The 24,722-nt window shown below is 39.2% G+C and overlaps 5 protein-coding genes across 14 annotated transcripts; 3 read left to right on the top strand and 2 right to left on the bottom strand.

Moving 5' to 3' along the window:
* Positions 1-2,008, bottom strand: LOC103959017 (nuclear matrix constituent protein 1-like). Its single transcript, XM_048564328.1, has one exon. It carries the CDS (start codon positions 2,006-2,008, stop codon positions 23-25), a length of 1,986 nt encoding a protein of 661 aa, XP_048420285.1. The 3' UTR covers positions 1-22.
* Positions 2,009-3,018: 1,010 nt separating this feature from the next.
* On the bottom strand, positions 3,019-5,932 carry LOC103958966 (myosin heavy chain, non-muscle). Its single transcript, XM_018650314.2, has one exon. It carries the CDS (start codon positions 5,664-5,666, stop codon positions 3,117-3,119), a length of 2,550 nt encoding a protein of 849 aa, XP_018505830.2. The 5' UTR covers positions 5,667-5,932; the 3' UTR covers positions 3,019-3,116.
* A 5,457-nt stretch (positions 5,933-11,389) lies between these two features.
* On the top strand, positions 11,390-14,101 carry LOC103958965 (glucan endo-1,3-beta-glucosidase 9). The gene is made up of 2 exons (XM_009371287.3): positions 11,390-11,783; positions 12,801-14,101. The coding sequence occupies exons 1-2, from the start codon at positions 11,446-11,448 to the stop codon at positions 13,912-13,914; spliced, it is 1,452 nt and encodes a 483-aa protein (XP_009369562.2). The 5' UTR covers positions 11,390-11,445; the 3' UTR covers positions 13,915-14,101.
* A 368-nt stretch (positions 14,102-14,469) lies between these two features.
* LOC103958964 (transcription initiation factor TFIID subunit 15b) lies at positions 14,470-18,078 on the top strand. Of its 9 annotated transcripts, none has more exons than XR_007250939.1 (8): positions 14,470-14,780; positions 14,878-14,995; positions 15,215-15,932; positions 16,134-16,284; positions 16,362-16,437; positions 16,882-17,002; positions 17,211-17,265; positions 17,777-18,078. XR_007250939.1 is itself a non-coding variant. In XM_048564450.1 (8 exons), the coding sequence occupies exons 1-6, from the start codon at positions 14,555-14,557 to the stop codon at positions 16,988-16,990; spliced, it is 1,398 nt and encodes a 465-aa protein (XP_048420407.1). In that variant the 5' UTR covers positions 14,470-14,554; the 3' UTR covers positions 16,991-17,002; positions 17,252-17,265; positions 17,777-18,078. The 9 variants fall into 9 exon arrangements, 5 of the variants coding, with proteins under 5 accessions (XP_048420407.1, XP_048420406.1, XP_048420405.1 ...); XR_007250936.1 differs by having other exon boundaries at positions 17,373-18,078; XR_007250938.1 differs by having other exon boundaries at positions 16,882-17,088.
* Positions 18,079-18,209: 131 nt separating this feature from the next.
* Positions 18,210-21,376, top strand: LOC103958963 (protein DOUBLE-STRAND BREAK FORMATION). Of its 2 annotated transcripts, none has more exons than XM_018650312.2 (5): positions 18,210-18,934; positions 19,008-19,215; positions 19,458-19,601; positions 20,177-20,363; positions 20,972-21,376. In XM_018650312.2, exons 1-5 carry the CDS (start codon positions 18,897-18,899, stop codon positions 21,151-21,153), a joined length of 759 nt encoding a protein of 252 aa, XP_018505828.2. In that variant the 5' UTR covers positions 18,210-18,896; the 3' UTR covers positions 21,154-21,376. The 2 variants fall into 2 exon arrangements, with proteins under 2 accessions (XP_018505828.2, XP_048420408.1); XM_048564451.1 differs by lacking the exon at positions 20,972-21,376 and adding an exon at positions 20,506-20,825.
* Positions 21,377-24,722: the final 3,346 nt, after the last annotated feature.

Genomic DNA, 24,722 nt, shown 5'->3' with positions numbered 1-24,722 from the left:
CTCACCTAAACTTGCTCCGAAACTATGTCAATCGGCAATGTACTCCAGGATTCGGTATTGCACGGTAACTGCCACCAAAACTGTGACCAAAACTATCACCAAACTCACAGTTGTTGGCAGCTGTACCAGAGTGCCCGTAGTGTCCATAATTTTCATACTGCCAAGATGACGGGTTTGGCCACGGATAGGCTGGGGTGAAGCTTGGCACTGGAAAAGGTGTAGCAGCTGATTCACATGTGCGAGGATACTTGCTTTTGTGCTGTTGTTGCTCTTGATACCAGCTGGGGTCAAAAGTGTTGGTACTACGCTTCGCACCTGTACCATCCCTATTGATGATGGATTGATTAGTATGTTCCAATTCTTTCTGCTTCATTGCAAGCTCTTTCACCCGGTGATCAAGTTGCCTCTCTATCGATGTCAGGATTTGGGTCTGTTTTTCAGCGCCTTTTTTTATTGAATCGATTGATTTCTGCTTCATTACAAGCTCTTTGGCCTGCTCTTCAAGTTGCCTCTCTTTCGTGTTCAGGTTTTGGGTACGTTCTTCAGCTGATTTTTTTATCGAATCAATTTCTTTCTGCTTCAACGCAAGTTCTTTGACCTGATCTTCAAGTTGCCTCTCTTTCTTGTTCAGGTTTTGGGTATGTTCTTCAGCGGATTTTGTTATCGAATCAATTTCTTTCTGCTTCAATGCAAGCTCTTTGGCCTGATCTTCAAGTTGCCTCTCCTTCGTGTTCAGGTTTTGGGTATGTTCTTCAGCGGATTTTTTGATCGAATCAATTTGTTTCTGCTTCAATGCAAGCTCTTTCATCTGCTTTTCAAGTTGCCTCTCTTTTGATTTCAGGTTTTGAGTTTGTTCTTCAGCGGACTTTTTTATTGAATCAATTTCTTTGTGCTTCAACTCAATTTCTTTGGCCTGATCTTCAAGTTGCCTGTCTTTTGATTTGAGGTTTTCGGTATGTTCTTCAGCGCATTTCTTCATCGAATCAATTTCTTTGTGCTTTAATTCAATCTCTTTGGCCTGATCTTCTATTTGCCTCTCTTTCGACTTCAAGGTTTCGGCATGTTCTTCATCGATTTTCTTGATAAAGTCCTTCTGCTTCAATGCAAGCTCTCTGGCCTGCTGCTGAAGTTGGCTCTCTTCCCTCTGCAGTAAACTCTCTTTCCCTTGCAGTTGGCTCTCTTTCCCTTGAAGTTCCCTGGAGACTGCATCCAAATACTTCTCACCTTCTTGTTTCGATTCTTCGATTTGCTTCTCTTTCAATTCAAGCTCCCTCACTTTCAGTTCAAGCTTACATGACCACTCCTCCAGTGCCTTCTCACGTAAGCAAACTTCTCTCTCCTTCAAATCTACTTCCCTAATCAACGCTTCTCTCGATTCGAGTTCATTCGAACGCTCTACTAATGATTGCTTAATCAAACTAAGCTTCTCCTCTTTGACTTCCAACTCTTTGCCACATTCGTCGATCAACCTTAGCACCAAATTCAATTCCTCCTCTCTCAAATCAAACTCCCCCGTACTCGCCTCAATCGACCCCAGAATCTCATTCAATTCCCTCTCCTTCTCCCTCACAGAATTCTCCACTTCCTCCAATCTCTCCTCCTTAATACCAACCTCGCCGTTGTGTTCTTTGATCAATGATTCAAACGAGCGCAAGCGGTTCCTACTCTCTACAATCAATTCCTCAAGCACGCTTAATTCCTTGGACTTTGACTCCATCTGTGAATTGAGCTTCGACTCTTCGATTTCCAACTGCTCGTTGCGGATTCCGACTTCCTCCTCGCGGTTCTTGAGCTCCGAGAATCTGGCCTCGATGGACTGTCGGGTGGACGCTAAGTGGTCCTCGAGTTCCTTCCACTGTACCGAAAACATGGCGAGGGAGGTTGCTTGGAAGCGAAGGCAACCGTACGCCTTGCTCAAACGACTCTGCTTCGACTCTGATTCTTTCAAAGCGTACTCTATCTTCTTCTCCATCGTCTCTGCTGCATAAACACTAAACGACAACGACATCGTGGCGGCGAGGGATCGTCTGCTAAAAACCCTAGAAACAAGAGGACGAGAAGAGAGAGTAATGTAGTTGTGCTAAATGGTTAAAGCAAGCTCACGTATTTGATTAAATAGAGACTGTTTTCCTGAAGGAAAGAGGGTTAGGAGAAAACAAAGGAAAGTGGTTTTCCCACAGCATCTAGGAAAAATAAAGGAAATAGGATTAAAATGATAATGAGATAATAAAAATTATTCAAGAAACCAAATTAAATTATAAATAATAGCTCTCTTGTAGGCGGAGTGTGGTAAATTGCATGCCCAAAAAAGAAGAATGTAATTCATGTTTTCAAGTATTTAAATACTTATTTGGCTTCTTAGTCGAAATGTTATTTGAGATTGACATAATTTTTCATTTGATCACTGAGATTTAAAATCAATAGAAGTGGTCACCGAGATTGTCTACCGTCAATTATTGATCATTCTACTATTACAAGTGAAGGGGTTGATTTGACAAAAATACACTTAACTAATGGAGATTTTTATGGAAGAAACAAATGATTGACGGTAAACAATTTCAGAGTCTACTTCTATCAATTTTAAATATCAAAGATCAAAGTAAAGTTATATTAATCTCTAGTAGCATTTTGGCTAAAAACCTATTATTTTAAAGTACCATGTCCTACAGAACAGGGGAAGGTAATTTGGAAAGATAGCTAGAAAGAGAAATTGAAATGTAAGGCTTAAGCCAACGTTTTATAAATTACCTAAAAAACTTCGAAAGTAAAAGTGATGTATTGTTCTGGTGGTTAGAAGTTTTTTGTTCAATCCATTGTTTCTCAAATACTTTGTAAGTACACCGTACACACCACTCAATCAAACCATGCGCCAAACCCAACCAAGAAAATATCTCATCTCCACCGTTAGATAAGCATCTCATCTCCACCGTTAGATATCTATCTAACGGTGGAGATGAGATGCTTTTTTAAGTTCAGTCGGTGGATCCTTCAATTGCATAATATGTCATCGATTGCACGTAAGCAATAACAGTCTCTCCAAAATCAAGGTTTTTATTTTTTATACATCAAAAGTTAAAAGTTATATTTCAAAACTAGTCAAACTATGCCCAGAGCATTTACAACAAAGTCCGACCAACATATCCGCGATGGCGTGTAGGAGGAGGGCCGGGAAAGTACGGATGCGGCCGGTAATGTATTCCCGGATCCGGACCAAAAGTATGGATGGCGTGTAGGAGGTGTCCGCCATTTTTGTAATGCCGAGATGGATAGCCTACTGGGGTGTAATTTCGCTCTCGATAATGTGCAATAGCTGATTCAGATGGCGGAGGATAGCCTGGGTCGAAGGCTGGCAGTGGAACAGCTGATTCGTATGTCCGACGAACCTTCTTTTTGCGCTGTTGTTGCGGTCGGAACCCGGAGTCAAAAGTGGCGGTACTGCGTTTCTGACCTCTACCATCCGAATCGATGCTGGATTCGTTACTTGCGGGAGAATGATCTGCTTTGCTGGCAAGGGTACCTTCCAATTCTTCGATCGAATCTTCTTTCTGCTGCACTGCAAGCTCTTTCCTCTCTTGATCGAGTGCCCTCTCTTTCGAATTCAGGGTTTCGGTGTGATCTTCAGCTGCCTTTTTGATCGAATCCAATTCTTTCTGCTTCAATGCAAGCTCTTTCGTCTTGTCTTTGAGTGTCCTATCTTTAGATATAAGTGTTACAGCTTGTTCTTCAGCGGATTTTTTCATTAAATCGATTTCCTTCCGCTTCAATTCAAGCTCTTGGGCTCTGTCATCGAGTTGCCTCTCTTTTGATTTCAGGTTTTCAGCGTGTTCCTCAGTGGATTTTTTAATCGAATCTAATTCCTTGTGCTTCAATGCCAGCTCCTTTGCCTGCTCTTCGAGTTGCATCTCTTTTGATTTCAGGGTTTCAGCTTGTTCTTCAGCCATTTTTTTCATTGAATCGATTTCCTTCCGCTTCAATTCAAGCTCTTGGGCCTTGTCATCGAGTTGCCTCTCTTTTGATTTCAGGTTTTCAGTGTGTTCCTCAGCGGATTTTTTGATCGAATCCAATTCCTTCTGCTTCAACTCAAGCTTCTTGGCCCTGTCTTCAAGTTGGCCCTCTTTCGATTTCAGGTTTTGGGTACGTTCCTCGGCGGATTTTTTTATAGAATCAATTTCTTTCTGCTTCAACTCAATCTCTTTGGCCTGATCTTCAATTTGCCTCTCTGTCGACTTCAGAGTTTCGGTGTGTTCTTCAACGATCTCCTTCATCAATTCTTTATGTTTCAGTGCAAGCTCTCTGGCCTGCTGCTGAAGTTGGCTCTCTTTCCTCTGCAGTAAGCTCTCCTTCCTTTGTAGCTGGATCTCTCTCCCTTGAAGTCCCCTGGAGACTTTATCTAAATACTTTTCGCCTTCTTCTTTCGATTTTTCGAGCTCTTTCTCTCTCAATTGAAGCTCACAACTCCACTCCTCCACTGCATTCTCAAGCAAACCCAAATCACTCTCTTTCAAATCCATTTCCCTAATCCTTCCTACCCTCAATTCGATTTCCTCCGCTTTTGCTCTCAACTCCCTCTCACATTCCTCAATCGACCTTCGCGCCGATTCCAGCTCCTCCCCGCTCAAATCAAACTCCGCCTTTCGCGCCTCGATCGACCTCAGAATCTCTCCCAACTCCCTCTCTTTCAGCTCAATGTCGGCCGCTTTCGCTCTCAACTCCCTCTCACATTCCTCAATCGACCTTAACGCCGATTCCAGCTCCTCCCCGCTCAAATCAAACTCCACCTTTTGCGCCTCGATCGACCTCAGAATCTCTCCCAACTCCCTCTCTTTCAACTCAATGTCCGCCGCTTTCGCTCTCAACTCACTCTCACATTCCTCAATCGACCTTCGCGCCGATTCCAGCTCCTCCCCGCTCGAATCAAACTCCGCCTTTCGTGCCTCGAACGACCTCAGAATCTCTCCCAACTCCCTCTCTTTCAGCTCAATGTCGGCCGCTTTCGCTCTCAACTCCCTCTCACATTCCTCAATCGACCTTAACGCCGATTCCAGCTCCTCCCCGCTCAAATCAAACTCCGCTTTTCGCACCTCGATCGACCTCAGAATCTCTCCCAACTCCCTCTCTTTCAACTCAATGTCCGCGTTGCACTTGTCCATCAATCCCTCAAACCGCTCAGCCGCCTCCCGCTCCTTCGCCTCCATCGAATTCAATTTTCTAGTCCTCTCATCAATGCGCCCCTCGATGATCTCACACTCCCTCTCCTTCTCCCTCACGAAATCCTCCACTTCCGTCAACCGCCTCTCCTGAACAGCAACCTCTTCGCTGAGCTCTTGAATCACCGATTGGAGCGAGATCAGCTCGTCCTTTCTCGCTTCGATCAATTTCTGAAGCACTTGCAACTCATTGGATTTCGCCTGCATCTCCGAGCGGAAACTCGACTCTCTGGCTTCCAAATCCTCGTCCCGGACTCGGACTTCCTCCTCGCGGTGCTCGAGTTCTCGGAATCGAGCCTCGACGGATCGGCGCGTGGACTCCAAGTGGTCCTCCAGGTCCTTCCACTGTCCGGAAAAGAACATGAGGGACTTCGCTTGGGCGTGGACGCAGTCGTACGCCTGGCGCAGAGTCCTCTGCTTCAACTCCGATTTTTTCACTGCGGCTTCTAGCTTCTCCATTGTCTCTTCCGCCGCCGTGGCTGCTTCTGCATAACCTCCTAGAGGTGAGGAATCGCCCGCAGTTGTAAGCGAGATAATTGAGCGCAGCGAACCGTACTCTCGTTCAAGGAGACAGCGTCAGAGTGTGTTGTGGAGTTCCGTAGATTTTTTTAATTTGTAATTAATTTGAGCCACAAACGTTATCACAATGATTTACACTCGAGGGGAGACGGTGGAAAGCGAGTAATGATTTAGGCCAACGGGTCACATATCGGTCTTCAACTCACACGGTATTAATAGAAGATAATTTTCAGTCTATTAAGAACACGGGCACAATACACTATTATACAATTGTAGGAAAGTTTATTTTTAATGTATTCTTTCAATTGCATAATGATATGTGTTGTTTTGTTCTGTGTTCTGCGTATCTTAATAATTTTCTTCTAGTTAACATCATATTTCTTCATTTACCATTCAATGCCAACAACAACAACAAAAGTCTTACTTCGTTAAGTAGAGTCGACTGTATAATTCTTAGAATACCACCACGCTTGATTTTGCGCCAAATCTTTCATTAACTCCAATGATTTCATATGTTTTCTTAAAAATCTCTTTTCAAGTCTTTCTAGGTCTTCCTTTATTCATTTTGCTCCGACTCTCTGTCTTATTGTTGAATTTTTTTTATTGGAGTATTTGTATGTCTTTAGCTCATGTGTCTAAATTATCTTAACTAATTTTCTCTCATTTTACCTTCAATTGCGACTATTCTACTTGCCTTCGGATATTCTCGTTCATTATTCAATGCCCTAGGACTAAAATTCACCATTCACCATTCACCATTCACCATTCACCATTCAATGCTTAGGAGAAGAATTCTTCGTTCACCATTCAATGCCCAGGAGTCAAAAGCAATTGCATCAACGGTAGGAAATATGGTTCACAAGCAAGTGTATACAACACACTTCCATACGGGTCCCATTATGTTAGCTTCTCACCAATTGTCGGCAGCAACTGGCACGCAAAAGTGATCCAAAGAAAGAAATGCATTAGTGGAAAGTAAAAGAGTGAGAAAAAGATGTAAATATTTGGATCCTCGTCATATACCCTCCCTGAGGATTCTGGGGATCAACGTACGTGGATCGTTGATAAAAAATCGTATGGTCATAGTTTTTTATTTTTTTATATTTTCACGTAAAACGAGGTTACTTTACTTTTTAAAATATAAAAAATATTAAATTATGGCCGCATGATTTTTGATCAACGATTCACGTACGTTGAACCCTATGATCCCCTGGGAAGGGATCCGGTGAGGATCCAAATCCTAAAGAGAGGAAAAGGATCCTGAACTGGCACGCAAAAGTGATGCAGTTCTTGGTGACATAAAGAAAGAAATGCATTAGTGGAAAGTAAAAGAGAGAGAAAAAGATATAAAGAAAGGAAAAGGCTCCTCGCCAAATTTTTTTTTGAAGATCTGGGAAATTCCGTGATCGTTTATTGTACATTGTGTAGTCAGTTTTTGTTAAGTACTATTTATATTTATTTTTAAATTTTTAAATTTCAAATGATTTCTGATCACACGATGTACGATGAACAGACACAATCACTGGATCCCCAAGAAAAGGATCTAATGAGGATCCTTTTCCACAAAGAAAATGAGTTGGGATTGTGAATAAATGTATCTGAACGGAATTGAGGAATCTTATTTTTAAGTTTATGAGTATTTTAGTTACAGACTATATACTTTTCTTAGGGATCCTAGAGATCCCGTGATCTCACATGTTCATCGTACGATCAGAAATCATTTCAAAATTTAAAATTTAAAATTTAATATGAATAGTATATAACAAAAACTGATCGCACGATATACGATAAATGGGTGAGATCACGGGATCCCTAGGATCTTAGGAAAAGGATCCTTGTTGGATCATTTTCCTTTAGTTACGACTGTTAAAAAGACAGGTGATATCTTATTTTAAAAAGTGCATTTATGAGTGAAACTAATTAATATAAGTTGTATTGCGTAATTTTAAGATTTAACATGATCTTCTTCGGAATCTTTTGGTGAGGATCATGGGAATTTATGAATTATGTCCGTTCATTGTACATCGTGCGGTTAGTTTTTGTCAAGTACTGTTTATGTTTATTTTTAAATAAAAATATTTAAAATGATTTCTGATCACACGATGTACGATGAATGGACACGATTCACGAATCCCCCGAATCTTCACAAAGAGAATCCTAAGGTGGCCGATGTGTTGCGTTTCTCATTGTTCAACATGTCTCTTCACTTAGAACTATTATTTAATGCATCAAACGTCCAATCACTTTCGCATCAGTTATTCAAGCAACTTTCTTTGGTATTATGTTGAGATTTCAAACATAATGATTAATGGTTCGTTACTAAGTTCATCTCCAACTGAAGGGTCCAGAGGGCCGAAAATTGTCTGAAAATCGTCTCCAACTAAGGGTTAGGTCAGAGGTCTCGTGGGCCCCACTAAATCTGAAAGGGCCAACTGGTGGGCCCAATTTTTTTATTAATGTTGTCGGATTTCCATAAAGAAAATGAGTTGGGATTGTGAATAAATGTATCTCAACGGAATTGAGGATTCTTATTTTTAAGTTTCTGAGTATTTTAGTTACAGACCATATCCTTTTCTTAGGGATCCCGTAATCTCACATGTTCATCGTACATTGTACGGTCAGTAATCATTTCAAATTTTAAAATTTAAAATTAAATATGAATAGTATCTAACGAAAACTGATCGTACGTTATACGATAAATAGGTGAGATTACGACTATTCAAAAGACGGTTGATATCTTATTTTAAAAAGTGCAGTTATGAGTGAAACTAATTAATATAAGTTGTATTGTGTAATTTTAAGATTTAACATGATCTTCTTCGGATTCTTTTGGTGAAGATCATGGGAATTTATGAATTGTGTCCGTTCATCGTACATCGTGCGATCAATTTTTGTCAAGTACTGTTTATGTTTATTTTTAAATAAAAAATATTTAAAATGATTTCGAACCGCACGATGTACGATGAATGGACACGATTCACGAATCTCCCGAATCCTCACAAAGAGAATCCGATGTGTTGCATTTCTCATTGTTCAACATGTCTCTTCACTTGGAACTATTATTTAATGCATCAAACATCCAATCACTTTCACATCAGTTATTCAAGCAACTTTCTTTTGTATTATGTTGAGATTTCAAACATAATGATTAATGGTTCATTACTAAGTTCATCTTTAACAAAAGGGTTCAGAGGGCTGAAAATTGTCTGAAAATCGTCTCCGCTAGGTCAGAGGGCTCGTGGGCCCCACTGAATTTGAAAGGGCCAATTTCTTTTTTTAATGAATTTAAACCTTTTTTTTTCCTATAAGACCTAAGTCATTCATACACCATTTCTCGAATAATTTCACCATTCCATACTATCTCACTTCATTCTATTTCAATTCTTCACATTATATTTTCTTACCTCTTCCAAAAATATTTCCTTCAATTTTTTCAATAATTTTCAAATGGCCTCATATGCAATGAAAGGTAGGCCTTGGACCCGAAAAGAAGATAAGGCTCTTTGCAGGGCTTGTAGATGGGTCTCGGAAGATAGTGTGAGTGAGATTTCTCAAACAAGTGAAGGTGTTTGGACTCGTGTGTCCAAAAAATATTTAGAGTTCTACGAAGACACCATTCCACCGAATACCCAAAACCACGAGAGTTGTCCTTCAAGATGGAAGAAACATCTTCATCCAAATTTGAATAAATGGCATCAAGTACTATTAGCATCCGCAAGTAGGGCATGAAACCGGTGTCAATTACTACGACGAAGTTAGTGTTTTCACAGTTTATTTTAAATGTTTAATCATATTACCTTTAATTTCATAAATTAATTTCCCTTAATTTTTGTAATTATATTTTCTAGGTACACCAAGCGGAGGAATTCTATATGAAGGGCAGCTCAAAACCCTTTCAGTTTCACAGTGTTGTTGAGAAATTTGTAAAGGGTGGGTGTTATTTGAAGATCCACCTCAACATATAGTAGGTCCTATGTCGATGTTCAGAATTGCATCCCCATCTGTATATATGGATGAAGATGGATCTCATACCATTCAACAAACAAGGGTAGAAAATTCATCTATGGGCGAAGGTTCCTTACCTAGGGCTATGGGACGAAACAAGTCCTGAAGGTTGAAGGAAAAGGGTAAGGCAAATGATGATTACGCCGCTTAACTGGAAGTGGCGGCCTCATTGTGATTACTGGCGGAGCAAAATGCCATTGTCACGGAAGAAAGGAACCGTAGGCATGATAAATGGGCTAAACAAATACAAGAAGAGATAGATGATAAGAACATGGAAAAGAACATTACAAATTACACTCCAATGAGTAAGGCCTATTTTGAGAGGAAAAAAAAAAGAAAGAAATTATAACCCGACGGCAGTTGTTTACCTCTAACTATACTCCTACAATGGCAGATGATGAAGATGATGTTGATTATGGATATTAAATTAATTTGTAGTTTTTAAGTTAACGTTGTTTTTAAATTTAATTTGTAGTTTTTAAATTTAAGTTGTGGTTTTTAAATATAAGTTGTTGTTTTTAAATATAAGTTGTTGTAGTTTTTAAATTTAAATAATAAATTATGTTTGGCCCTATGTCCCTCGGTTGGAGATGGAGGCAAATATGACCATATATTGTTCATTAAAATATTAATATTTTAGAGGGCTAGAGGGCTAAAACGAACCCTCTGGCCAGCCCTCGGTTAGAGATGGTCTAACCACACTAATACTATCACCAAATTAACCACCTATTCAATCGAATAGGCGTGAGGTTTTGATCCTAAATTTTCTTAGTGCAATTAGAAGTAGAATTATTTAATATAAGTTGTTATTTGTTTTATAAGATGATGGATGTCGAAGTTTTCTCATGATTCATCAATCTTATTGTAGTAAATGAATAATGGTAAAAACGGTTTTTAATTAGGTGGAGAGATATTTTCTTGTCACTAATTAACCATGTAGCAAGTATCCTTTTGAATGGGCCGTCCATTTTTGAACATGTGACTAATACCTATTGAGGAGTGACGATAATGCTTTGGCTGCAAGATAGAATCTCTTCTTTATGCATAGGTCTTGGAAGAAGACTTGGTGATCGGGATGACATGATGATATTAAAAAATAATAGAAAGTGAATGAAACATGTGAGATATGTGTTTCGTAGTAACATTGAACAATTATTTCATAAACATGGTATGGAATACAATACTTGTTTTACTATTTTGAGCAAATTATATATTGTAATGTCATATATTAATTTATGGAATTCATTTCTATGTCTGACATTCGTTAAAAATTTGTTAAGCTAGCCGATAAGTGATGACATAATAACAATGATTTCTACATTCGTATTGAAATACTACCAACTTATAACATTGACAGTCACGTCAATACAAACGTAGAACCCACTATTATTATACTATCAAACAATTAAATTAACAAATTTTCTAACAGATATATGAATTTATTTTGTGACGCAAGATTAAAGTGGTACACACATTGTTAAGGGGAATTAGATCTCCTCCGAACTATACTCTATAGCCTACAGATAAAAAAATCTAATTAAACTTCATAATTTATAGAGAGAGACGAAATTGCCAAGTAGGACTGCTGAATTAGCGGAGAACACCGCTAACTGCCAAAAGCCTCCACCAACATTCTCACTCATATACTACTTTTCAGCATAAAAAACTTTAGCCTTTTATCTCCCTCTTCAAGTCCAAAGTACAAACCCAGAAAATGCCCCCAAATCTCTGCACACTCCTCTTCCTCCTGGCGACCACCTTCTCCACCTGCGGATCCATAGGCGTGAACTGGGGTACGACGGCGTCGCACCCACTACCGCCGACCAAGGTGGTGGAGCTGCTGAAGTCCAACAATGTCACCAAGGTCAAGCTGTTCGACGCCGACCCAGGCGTCCTCGGAGCGCTTTCTGGGTCCAAGCTTAGCGTCACTGTGGGCATTCCCAATGCATTGCTTAAATCCCTCAACTCTTCCAAGAAGGCTGCCGAGAGTTGGGTACATGACAATGTCACTCGCTACGTCTCCAACGGCGGCGGCGGCGGCGTTAAAATTGAGTGAGTTTTCGTCCTTCTCTTTGGTTTTTTGCCCGATGGGGTTTTAATTTGATGCTGCGTTTGGATTTTAGGTGGTAAATAGTTGATTTACTGTCGATGAAATTTGATTGTTAGAAATACCCAATTGCTGAATTGCATTGTATTTGTGTAACACATTTAGAAAGAATGCATCTTGTTACTGCTTTTGCTCAGATTAAGTGATATCGTTGGCATTGTGTTGCAATTTTGGGGCAATGTAGATGTTAAAAAATCGTAGTTTTCGATCAAAGTTGCATTGCGCATGAAGTGGGGACTTTTGTGAAATTATCCTTAGTTCAATGTCTATGAAAAGAACCACAAACGAAAGGAGACCATGTCAAAATATTCATCATTATGTTTTTCAGAGTAGATGCTTAACCATCACGTCAAGGTTACTCTTTTATGTCGTATGAGCCAGCATATGGAATTTAAAGATACTTTTATAGTGTTCTTCATGGTTGAAGAATAAAAGAAAAGAGTAGATAATGGTATTTGTGTTCCGGTGCTTCTAGTTCAAGTCCCCTGGCATGTTCAACCGCTGCATTGGTGCTTGATTTTTTTCAAATAAACCAATAAACTTTCTAGGAGATGAGAGTTATGCCTAGAGGCTAGAGCAACAAGAAACTTTCCTCTGTCTATTAATCTTTAAAGAGGAGCCTGTTGCCTCTCCAACATGCCAGTATCAGTGATCTCTCACTGGGCTTAATTGCATTAGGACTGATCGAACAAGCAAATTTTGTAGTGAGAAGAAATCTTTGCAGGATAATGGTAGAATATCGCTTTTTCCTTTTAGGTTTAGTCAGCCGTGCAAGGACAATTTGACAGATAAAGTTTTGTAGCAGGGGTTCCGCGGTTCATGAACTCATTAGCCTCGTAGAGTAACTACTGAATGTTTGTTTATTGATCAAATCAGATGTCGAATGGATTTTTCTCATTCCTGAATCAAGATATGGTTGTTTCGTTTTTTTATCTACTGGTTTCTAACTAGTCTATTTTCAGGTATGTTGCTGTTGGAGATGAGTCATTTCTGCAGGGTTATGGTGAACAATTTCACCCATTCGTCATAGGAGCAGCAATGAATGTTCACACAGCTTTGGCCCGAGCAAAATTGGAGAGCAATGTGAAAGTAGTGGTGCCTTGTAGTTTTGATTCCTTCCTGTCAGAGTCTGGCCATCCTTCGAAAGGACACTTTCGGGCTGACCTCAATAGAACCATGATTGAACTGCTCACGTTTCTCAGCAAGCACAATTCACCATTCTTTGCAACCATTTCCCCGTTCATAAGTCTCCGCCAGAACAAAAACATTTCCCTCGACTTCACTCTATTTAAAGATAATGCAAAACCTCATAACGACAGCCGCAAAACATACAAAAACAGCTTTGACTTGAGCTATGACACCTTGGTTACTGCTTTGTCAAAAGTAGGATTTCCTAAGATGGAAATTGTTGTGTCACAGATTGGTTGGCCTACAGATGGAGCAGCCAATGCAACCACTTCCACTGCAGAGACATTCATGAAAGGCCTGATGGCGCACCTTCGCAGCAAATCGGGAACCCCACTCAGACCTCGGAATCCTCCAAGCGAAACATATGTTTTTAGCCTCTTAGATGAGGACCAAAGAAGCATAAGCACTGGAAATTTTGAGAGACATTGGGGTGTCTTCACTTTTGATGGTCAAGCCAAGTACCGTTTTGATTTCATCCAAGGTTCGAAAAATCTCGTGGACGCACAGAATGTGGAGTACCTTCCGGCTAAGTGGTGCGTGGTGAACAATAACAGGGACTTATCTAATGCGACTGCTAGTGCTTCAGAGGCATGTTTGCATGCCGATTGCAGTGCAATGTCTCCTGGCGGGTCTTGCTCCAATATCAGTTGGCCTGGCAATATCTCATATGCATTTAACAGCTACTATCAGCAGCATAACCAGAGTGCAGATAGCTGTGACTTTGGTGGCTTGGGTTTAATCACAACTGTCAATCCATCCGTGGATAATTGCAGGTTTTCGGTTCAGCTACGCACTTCTCTTTCAGATTCCTTCCGCCCGGACTACCTTTCCCTGTGGATGACCTTGCTAGTGACAACCCTTTTGTTATCTTTACCCCGATTTACATAGAAGATAGATTTCGAGGAAAGTTTTGAGAAAATAGATATGTGAGGAATTTTTTTGCCGCTGTATGATCCGACTGCTGATCGATTGTTGCCGGTTTTGTTGTTGTAACTTGTGTGAGGTTCAAACACTTCTTGGAGTTATTGCTCTACAAACATTCAAGATAGTAAAAGAAGGGTTTGGGAAATCTCTATATTTGTTTCTTGTTAGTATGCAGTGTGTGTGAGCATTTCAATTTCCCAATTAGTAAGAAAAGACGAGATCTACAAGCGTATGTGTGGATTAGGTCAGTTGGCGGTGGAGATATCAAGAGCTGATTTGTAATTTAATTGGTTAGATTAATGTACCTGCCACTTATGCTTGAATTCGAATCTCCCTCCTCTGACTTGTTAAAAATAAATATAAAAAAAAAGAAAAGAAAAAGGAAAGCTGTAACGGGCCTGGAGGCCCAAAGAAAACCCAATCCGGACTCAAAGGGCTTCGGGTTTGGGCTTTGACATAATTAAGTAACACGTGTTGGAGTCAAAGTCTTGGAGACCTATATAAAGTAGATGCTCTCCAGCGCGTAAGTATCTTTGTTTCGAGTCTTACCCTAATCTCTGTGTCCCTGTGATTGTTTCGCTTCTCTCTCGCTCGAACCTAGATCATGGCTGGAATCTACGGTCAAGGGGGCGATGGTGCCCCTCCGACATACGGATCTAGCGGCGGCGGTGGCTATGGGGGTTCTGGCGGATACGGAGGCGGTTCTGGTGGTTATGGAGGTGGTGGTGGAGGCGGGAGCTATGGTGGAAGCGGTGGTGGTGGATACGGAGGTAAGGGCGGCGATGGAGGTGGTTACGGTGGTGGACGGGGCGGTGGCGGTGGTGGCCGAGGTAAATTTCATTACTTTGTTCCTTTTGAGTTTATAAGAGTTTATAATTGTTTTAAATTCTTTTGCTTTTGATTTGACGGATTTGGTTTTGATTGTAGGTGGAGGATATCAAGGCGACCGTGGTGGTGGAGGCAGAGGTGGCGACCGTGGTGGTGGCGGCAGAGGCGGCCGCGGTGGCAGTGGAAGAGATGGTGATTGGCTGTGTCCTAATCCAGGGTAAGCCCTTTCTCTTTTTCTATCTCTCTTTCTTTCTATTTGATTTTGATCGGTTTTATGATTTATTTAATCTTATCCGTATATTTTATTGGTTTTAGAATTCACTTCTTAGAATTAAAACTAAAAGTATTAGCTTTAAGTCGAAATTTGTATATTTTTGTTTATTTTCCTTATTGCATATGTATATGTGGTTTATGGAATCGGTATGGTTGTATATAGCTGTGGGAATTCAAACTTTGCAAGAAGAGTTGAGTGTAATAAGTGTGGCACGCCCTCTCCTTCGGGTGCCGGTGGTGATCGTGGCAGTGGTGGTGGTTATAACAGAGGAGGAAGTGGTGGGGGCTACGGTGGTGGTAACCGTGGTGGTAGGGGTGGTAATTATGATGGGGGTCGAAGTGGTAACTATGAAGGAGGTAAAAGTAGCAGTTATGATGGAGGCAGAGGCAGTAGTTATGACAGTAGAGGCGGTGGTGGTAGTAGAGGTGGTTCTTATGGTGGTAGTCAAGGAAGAGATGATGGTGGGTATGGTCAGGTTCCTCCAAGTGCTCCACCGTCCTATGGTGCAGCTGGAGGCAATTACGCACCATCTTACAATGCTAGTTATGGAACAGATGCAGTTCCGCCTCCTACAAGCTATACTGGTGGACCTGGATCATATCCCCCATCTTATGGTGGTCCTGCAGGTGGTTATGGTGGTGATGGTCTAGGTGATGCAAGGGGTGGTGGGCGTGGGGGCCCTCCAGCTAAATATGATGGTGGATACAGTGCTGGTGGTCGTGGTGGATATGGCAGTGCTGCTACGGAAGCCCCAGCTAAGGTGAAGCAGTGCGACCAGAATTGTGATGATACTTGTGACAATGCTAGAATCTACATATCAAACTTACCACCAGATGTTACCGTTGACGAACTTCAGCAGCTCTTTGGAGGCATTGGACAAGTAAATCCATACCTACTTCTGAACTTTGTGCATCCGAGTTTATAAGATTGAATTTTGTTTACTGATTTTTATAGTTTGAGGATCTGTATGGAAATTTATTTTTCATTTCTCTAGCAGTTGTAGGAACAAGTTAAATTGCCTTGTCAGCTCCACAAATTGGTATACATTTTTTCGGTTACTTAATGCTAAGTTATTGTTCAGGTGGGAAGAATCAAGCAGAAACGTGGCTATAAGGATCAATGGCCATATAATATCAAAATATACACAGACGAGTCTGGAAAAAACAAAGGCGACGCATGTTTAGCCTATGAAGATCCCTCTGCTGCACATTCAGCCGGTGGATTTTACAATGGTAACTCTTTTGCTTTTATTCCGCATGGTAAGATGATGTTTAAGTCGTCCTTTTCTAACTGGGTATTGTGCTTACAGATTATGACTTAAGGGGCTATAAGATCAGTGTTGGAATGGCGGAGAGATCAGCTCCAAGGCCTTCGTTTGAACAAGGGTAGATATCTATGTACATTTTACGTTTTGAGTGAAGTTGAAAGTAACTCTTTTTCTTGTTGTTCATGTTCTATGTTGCTTCCTCAAATTGGGAGAAATTTCCAGTGGATATGTATCCTGATGTTTAATATTTGCTTGTGGGTTTTATATTTTGTTCTTTTTCCTGATGTCACAATCACTAAAGTCATTGATTAATTCAATTGTGGTATTCTGTTAATGGGTGATACACTGAATTTCCGATGTGGTTTATGAAATTCTTTTGCAATATATGGTTTTCTGTAGTGAAGAGATGTAGCTTTTTTTTATTATGGCAATTTGTTTGCATGCTGGTTTATTTAAACTGTGGGTCCAGTGTTTTTGCGTGAATGAGTTTCTGGTTTGCTTATTTAATTTTGTGCACTTGGCTGCATGCTGAGTCCTGACTTGCTTTTTCTTGTGCAAGCAGTGGTGGTGGCGGTAGAGGTGGATATGGTGGCGGTGACAGGCGCAACAGTTATAGAGATGGTGGAGCTGATAGACATCAGCACGGCGGAAACCGTTCGCGTCCTTACTGAGAGAATTTCCAGGTGAAGCAGATTTTATGTAATGAGAATTGTTGTCTGAGGGTTTTTGTAGTATTCTGTTGGAGGGTTCTTAAACTGGAGACTTAGAGGTAGGTTGTTCACTAACCCTGAGCAAGGCCTCTGTCCTCCTATATTAACTTTACCTAAAACTACCTGGAGGAGTTTCAGTTATATGCATGGGATTGATTTTAGTTGTGTGAATGTTTTATAGAGACAAGTCGATAATCTCCAAATTGCTTGCTGCTATGGTAGGTTGATATTTTCAGGTGAGTGCTGCTCTTTCGTAACCATTATTAACGTTTATTTGGAGATTGCCCAGATTTGCATCACTGGGTTCTTGATTGCATCTGATCATTTTATATCTATGGCTCAGATGCAAGCATTGATATCTGTACATGCTTTCTGACTGAAAATTTGTCGCCCGTATGAGAAATCACTGAAGATGCTTCCCGTGGCTGGGAGTTTATATTGGAATGTACTCGATGTTAGATGTGAATCCTGACCATTGGATTGGATTTTGCTTAACTTTGATCTCCAGCTGAACTTATTTAAGTTGCTACCATGTTACAAGGAATAGGTTTTCCATTTAGGATTTTGTTATATTGGATTGGTTAGAGATTTTTGATCATGTTGTGTGGAGGCTCTTTTCCTACATCGAGGCTTTTGCTTTGCGGTGATTCTACTTCACCACATCAATCTAGTGTTTTTAAGATCTAGTATTGTGCCAAAACGTCATGGTGCCTAAAATTTTGCCTACCGGTTGCCTTAATTGTTCAGCTACTTACTGGGTGGGGCTTGTCTTCCTTGTGGGTGACTGCAATGTACTTGTGGATGACAAGAATATCCGCGTAGCTACTAGCTCCTTGCGTCAACTATCCTGTCCTTCATTCTGTTGCTGATGGGTGCTTGCTGTCATGTGCTTCGATTGTATTCTTGGCATTTGCCTTGTGGTTTTCTTTCAGTTTTTAGTTTAGGCAATGATGGAGTACACCCTAGTAATCACTTTGCGGTCGGAGTTCAAATTGTTGTATTACATCCCAAACATTTGCATATTTGAATCAAACCGTTTGTTTCCTTGATGTCTTCTCTATTTTTCCTTTTGTTCTGAAGTGGTGATTTGCTGTTTGTTTGTAAATTGATGTGCTACATTGTTGGGCTTAAAACCGCCCGTCTCCGTATGATTGGCATTTTGCGATATGATTTGGTGTTTGTTCGGAGATGCATAAGCGGTCCGTATGGTGTTTGTTTTGCTTAAAACTTTTGTCGATGCAAGCAACTGCAGCCCTTTTCCCTCTATTTTGTGTTTGCCGAGTGTTCATCTTATTGGTTGTTAGTGCTCGGTTCTATGTGGACAACAAAACTCATACCACATCTTATGGTTGTTACTGCTCGGCACGTCGGCGACTCAACGCAGGCCCTCGGCCCCATCTTATGGTTTTTTATTATATCGGTTGCATTTTTTCTGATCGAATTTAAGACGTTTCATTTATAAAGGGGAAAGAGTATTGTAAGCTTGTAGCATTGCGACGGTTTATAAAATATATTTCAGCGATGAGTCAAAAACCCGTAAACTTACTTTTTTCGGATTTTGACTTTCAATTTGGTTGTGAATAATCTAATATTTTAAAATGTGCCAATACGAGTAATGAAAAGTAACATAAAATGTTTTTTTTATTTAAATATAAGCAACATTTTTACTACCCTATCAAGAGTGGATAATTCGAATATGGAGCAAGTTGAAAAGAAACGGAAAATCGACAGTTGACGGCAAATGAGATTTCGCCTCGTTTCTTTGATAAGTGGGCCTTTATTTTAAAGATTCAAGGCCCATTACGGCCCATCTTATGTTCATAAATCCCTCTCAAATTGAAATTCAGAGAACCATTTTGCCGCCCAAATGTCAGAGCTCTTTCGATCGCTTGTCCTGAACAGAAGGTCCATTTCTACTTCTTCTCCAATCTTTCATCCATCTCTCTCTCTCTGGTACTGAAAATCTTGAGTTATTCAGGTTTGATAACGCGACGCTACGAGTATTGGAATCAGCATTGGTTTCGAAGGACGTAAAGTCGTCGATGGAAGTCAGGTCCGGCTTCAGGCAGTTCATGAAATCTGAATCCCTCTCTGTTCTGCGAGAAACTGCAGAGAAAAATGTGGAGGAGAAGCTTCTGGTTCTCGAGTTTCTTGTTCGCGCTTTCGCACTAGTAGGCGATGTTGAGGCAAATCTTCTCAAAACTCAATCCTCTCAATTTCATTGTTTTCATCGTACCCCCTTACTTTGATTCAATTAAAGATTTCAATTTCAGGCGTAATTATTCCTAATTTTTTTTTTTTTATGCCACTTCGGGCGAAATTGGTGAATTTTATGAAGTTAATTATGTCATAAGCCAAATCGCTGGGGTTCTTTGGAATTTGGTACTAATGATCTGTTATGTGCTTGTGGCTCGGTTTGTGATTGCAGAGTTGTTTGGCTTTGAGATATGAGGCATTGCTTTTGCGGGACGTCAAATCTTCGACGAATCCGTGGCTACAAGTTTCTTATACGGAATGGCTGAATTTTGCTCACCAGTCAAGAGATAGTGGTTTCTATTCAGTTGCAGGAAAGGTGAGTGTGATCATCACCTTCATAACCATCACTACTTTGTATCAGTGTTCTTAATTTCCCAACTTATTCGTATCCGGAGAAGCAGTGCAGGTGTAGCTAAAGGAATAAAGAAGGAATTTTGTTTGATTTTTCAGATTATGATTGATTTAGTACCCAGATCTATGATCAATTGCTTGATAACTAAATCTGTGGTCGATACCCTAGTTATCGTTTTCCTTGAGATTTCTTATTTTCAAGTTAACAAGATATAAATCAGTTGACAACATGCAGATTTCTTATTTTTAAAGCCTGGGACTACATGTTTTAAATTTGTTGTTATCGTTTCTTTTGATTGCTATTGATTCCTAAAATGAGCGGCACAAGCGCAACAAATCTTATATTTAGTGCTATACAAATGGCTTATTTACTACTAGATGAAGGTGGATTAGACACGCAAGACTATTGCATTTTTATCATGTAATTGCTCATGTTATATGTAATAACCAACTGCATGCTATGTGTGCTTTTCAACACACTTTTTGTATCGTCAATCTTTGTTATTGTGGTGTATATCCTGATTTAAGGTTTTTCTGTAGGCATGTGAACATGCATTGGATTGCATTAAGAGGAAATCTACTGAAGACCGTAAAACAGATGAAGTTAACGTTATGAAGAAATCTACTGAAGACCCAAAAACAGATGAAGTCCTCGAAAGTGTGCAAGCAATTGAAAAGATAAAGAGACTCAAGGATTGTGCCATGGCATCTGCTTCTTCCCACTCTGGTAATTCTTCGTAACCGTTTTGATTTTCTTCAATATGAATGCCGTGTTTTTGTTTGTGTTTTATGTGCCAGAATTGCTGATAGAGTCAACTTGAAATGTGAATTGATAATTATGTCCACACTTTACTGTGGTTGCTTTCCAGGCTTCCTATTTGCTTCGTAATATTAGGTCATAATACTGAATGCTTTCGGTTAACCTATTTGCAATGTGAGGTAAGTTTTTGATGCTATTATCTCTGCTTCCAAATAGTGAGAATTTATACCCGGTTTATACTCAGGTAACAAACCTCTCACTTTCGTCATATAGGGGCAATAATGAAATGCAAAGATATGGGTAGGTGGGGAAGTTGGTTAGGATTAGGCTATGTCAAGGGTTCGCTACTCTCCATTGCAACGAAAACAAATGTACGATGTTGCAGTGTTTGCTGCAGTTCCTTAATCGATAGTTACTCCTGCTTAGGTATCTCTACAGGAAATCTCAATGTAGTTCTTCTCTTTGGTTTTATGTGACTCATATTTGGTAACTAAGTTAATGTATTAACTTATCCACGGCATTCGGGGGTTGTTTGCTATAATTTGATCATGGAAACTTCTGTTGGCTGATATCAGTTCAAGCGCAGACGGCAGACTACTTGAAAAAGAGACTAAAGGAGAAGAGCACGGAGCGTCCTTTAGATTTCAAGGAGCCAAAATGTGTAGCAAGCACTTTGTTCCGAAATGGAATCAGAAGGCGGAATCTACGAAAATTGAACATGAGTCGAAGCTTGCTGGGGATGACTAATGAATCATAGCCTAGTCCTTGTGCTCGTGGATTCTATTTGCAGCCTAGAAGGGAACCCTGAAGTTTGATTTAGAGGTGCTTGTGTGCACCAAGTGCCTGAATATCTTAATCATAACAAAGATAAGATCTACAATCACAACAATAACAATTGGTCTCATGTAGTATGTCTTACATTGACATTGTAGCTGTCAAACTACAGTAACAAGGGGCGGACTTGTAGCTTATGTGGTTAAGAGTTGTTATCCTGTATTTAAGGTATTGTGTTCAAATGGCCTTCTTGCGATATTTACTTGCATCAGAAATAAACATAAAACAAAAGATGGATCCTAAAGCCCCACGGTTGGGTACATTTTGCTTAGATTACTTTGGATAGTACTATTCACACACTTCTTTTTACTTTTTGCACAACTTTTTTAATTTTTGTCTATTGATGTTTTTTAATTCATTCGATATGCTAACTGGAAATTAAAAAAAATATGTGAGAGTTAAAAATGAATGTGTGAATAATATCACTCTTTTATTTTAAGAATCACATTGGTTTTCCCTTAGGCTTGGAGTTCTATGTATCAGTCTGCAAGGCCCGATCGCAGGTACCTAGGTGGCATTCTCCGGCCTGCTCAATTAGAGGGCCATTCGGACAAAAGGTGCTCATACTTATTTGTCCTTTTTCGAAATTTTGTTTTTTTGTTTTTGTTTATTAATTTGACTCTCTTCTGCATTTTTTTGTGCGTGAAAATGGTTTATGTACTCCTCTATTTAATGAATTGAGATACTCTCTCGATATTTAGATTCGAAGTTTCTCCATCTTAGATTCTTTTTGTTTAAACTGAAAACTCCGAGCAATTCCCTCTGGTCAGTCTTGGTACTCTTTTTCGTTATCATCGAATATGTTCTGCTTTTTTTCATTTTAATGAATTTGAAAATTTAGACCACTCAATTTAAATTATACGATTCACATTGGCCCATTTCATACAAAACGATGAGTAAGATCTCTCTCTCTCTCTCTTGACAGCCCGGCTTTTTTGATCCGTCTGCTCTAAACACAGAGATCTAAAGAGAATCTCAGCTCCTATTTACTAAGAAATTTTGGATCCGACAGTCGAACCACGTGTTCGTGTGGCTTCAGACACCAAAAAATGCACCTATTCTACTCTTTTTTATGGGTGGTGCTAGCCACACACCCTTTCTTACCTTCTACACACCCCTGCTAATTTTTGTTCTTTGACTCTTCTCAATTTATTCAACCTGAAAATGAGAGGAGTATGTGGAACGTAAAAAATGATGTGTAGATAGCACCACCCTTCTCTAATTTGTCATGCTAGTCCTTGTCCACTTCTATTTCACCCCTTTCACACCACCCCTCATCTGGTGCTGCACACAAAAATCTCTCCTATTTAGTCTCTTGATTATTTTTTAATTCATTCAATTTAAATGCTAGGAAAAAAAAAAGTGCAGTAAGACAAAACAAAGTGCGTTAGTAATTTCCATTTCTACACACTGTATAGTTTATGTTGGCAATGGTCTTTTGGGTACTACATAGAATTTTGAAATCAAAACTTATGTACTTGCAACACACTTGTAGTTTAAGTGTTTGAGAGCAATTAATCATACTGCAGAAGTGCTAGGTTTAATTTTTCTATTTCTCGCTTCTATGAAAAAAGTTATGTAACTAAAAGTTAAGGCTATACTGATAATTAACGTGGCCTAGCTTTTACCAGCCGCATCATATTTGCCCTAATATTTTTAAGCTGAAAATACTTATTTTTATTTGTTTACGTGTTAACCATGCATAGTTTAACACGCGTGTATAAATATATATATATATATTTTTTTTTTTTATATACTTTTAATGAGTTACTTTTACTAATACTAGTATTTGCCTACATACTTTGTATGTATGAACTCATTTTTTAGAGAGAGAGAGAGAGAGAGAGAGAGAGAGAGAGAGAAAGTGGGGGAAGTGGGAGGTTTTTGTTTTTGATTTTATTTTTAAATATTAGAGAAATTTTAACATCATCTGCATGTAAGGCTTCAATAAAAAATAGTAAAATTTGAACATGTGAAATTATATTATTGCCCATCATTTTTTTTGTGTGATAGAAGACTAAGTTTTCTTTTCAATCTCTTTTGATTGACAATGAGGGTTTTATTAATTAATAGAGATGTCAAATTGTGGTTGTAATTTTGTAGAAAAAAAAGAAGAAGAAAAATATGACTCGTTTTAAGAATGCAAACCCAAACATATATAGTTATTTTCGTTGTATTGTGTTGATAGTGGGAAAATGGAAGCATCGGAAATCCAACACCACTCTGTTTCAAGCAAATTGAAATTGAAATTGAGGTGAGGATAGCGCCATATGACCGAAGTTTGAGGGTGCCATTGTCAAACTTATATGGCTTCTAATGTTATCCACCATTTTAGAACATATATATATATTAAGAAAACCTGCATGCATATATCTCAAGAATCGAATCTTCCATATGACCAAGGCAAGCGCATTCAATGTTTGCATCGGAGGTTGCATGTTTTATTTTCCTCTAAGTTGATGAAAGATGTCTGTTTTTCCTCTACTTCATTCATTTGCTTAAAATATACAGTAAAACAAAAACTTCACATAGATCTCACCGTCTAGAGCTGAGAAGTTTTTCTTCTTCCTAGACCTTAGGGTTTGAAACTTGAAACACAAAACTGAAACTTGTATAATATTAATTAAAAATATATACGCGTTTTCTGAGGTAATGTGTTGATGAAATGAAGAAAGCAGAGGAATGATATATTGCAGAAGAAGAAAGAAATTCAACATTTTTTTTCCTTCGTATAATGATGTATTTGTTGAAAGTAATAATCGCTCGTTAAGGAAAGAAAAGACTCTATATATTGCAGAAGAAGAAAGAAATTCAACATTTTTTTTTTCTTCGTATAATGATGTATTTGTTGAAAGTAATAATCGCTCATTAATGGGTTTATAGTAGAACCTCAAATACTAAGGGATGAGGGATGAGGGATTTAAGTACGTCACATAATAATTTAGTATCGAACTTGTCATATCCACATAGTAGTCGAACTTAAAATCTCTTACTTATAAGTAGAGAAGAATATTATTTAAGTGGCAAAAAAAAAAAAAATCAACATTATAGCTTTACATAATGAACAAGTCATAATAATTTAGTGTTGAACTTGTCATCCTCAGTCAAACCGTTAATGAGTCGAGTCATTATCAGGTCATCCGTTTAGAACTGGCCTTAAATGATTCGGTTTGTTATCGGATTACACATTAAGAACCCATTAAGATGATGGGTATGACACTTAAACGACCCATTTGTCAGGTCTAAACATTAGGCATAACAATTTATTGTAGGACCTTTTAGCCCGATAAGAACACGATTTGTTTGTCAGGTCACCAGTCTGTCAGGTCTAGACATTAGCCATTAGACATGACAATTTCTTGCATGACCCATTAAACCAACACGAAACAACACGATCTGTAACGAATCGAATCCTTATTAAGTCACTTGTTATTTGATACGATACGATCTACTAAGATAACAAATATGAAAAAACGATACAAATGCAACAAT

Source organism: the organism of the source record quoted next, unplaced genomic scaffold (assembly GCF_019419815.1).
Source record: "Pyrus x bretschneideri cultivar Hongxiangsu unplaced genomic scaffold, Pyrus_bretschneideri_v1 Contig39, whole genome shotgun sequence".
In the NCBI taxonomy this organism is placed as follows: Eukaryota; Viridiplantae; Streptophyta; class Magnoliopsida; order Rosales; family Rosaceae; genus Pyrus; species Pyrus x bretschneideri.
Note: the sequence above shows the minus strand (reverse complement) of the source record. Positions and strands in the feature narration are given on the sequence as shown.

Coding starts and splice junctions, on each gene's coding strand:
- LOC103959017 (XM_048564328.1), bottom strand. CDS start 2,008: ATGTCGTTGTCGTTTAGTGTTTATGCAGCAGAGACGATGGAGAAGAAG.
- LOC103958966 (XM_018650314.2), bottom strand. CDS start 5,666: ATGGAGAAGCTAGAAGCCGCAGTGAAAAAATCGGAGTTGAAGCAGAGG.
- LOC103958965 (XM_009371287.3), top strand. CDS start 11,446: ATGCCCCCAAATCTCTGCACACTCCTCTTCCTCCTGGCGACCACCTTC. Junction 11,784..12,800: donor GGCGGCGGCGTTAAAATTGA/GTGAGTTTTCGT, acceptor GTCTATTTTCAG/GTATGTTGCTGTTGGAGATG.
- LOC103958964 (XM_048564450.1), top strand. CDS start 14,555: ATGGCTGGAATCTACGGTCAAGGGGGCGATGGTGCCCCTCCGACATAC. Junction 14,781..14,877: donor CGGTGGCGGTGGTGGCCGAG/GTAAATTTCATT, acceptor TTTTGATTGTAG/GTGGAGGATATCAAGGCGAC. Junction 16,285..16,361: donor AGCCGGTGGATTTTACAATG/GTAACTCTTTTG, acceptor TTGTGCTTACAG/ATTATGACTTAAGGGGCTAT.
- LOC103958963 (XM_018650312.2), top strand. CDS start 18,897: ATGTCAGAGCTCTTTCGATCGCTTGTCCTGAACAGAAG. Junction 18,935..19,007: donor TCGCTTGTCCTGAACAGAAG/GTCCATTTCTAC, acceptor TGAGTTATTCAG/GTTTGATAACGCGACGCTAC. Junction 19,602..20,176: donor TCTATTCAGTTGCAGGAAAG/GTGAGTGTGATC, acceptor GTTTTTCTGTAG/GCATGTGAACATGCATTGGA.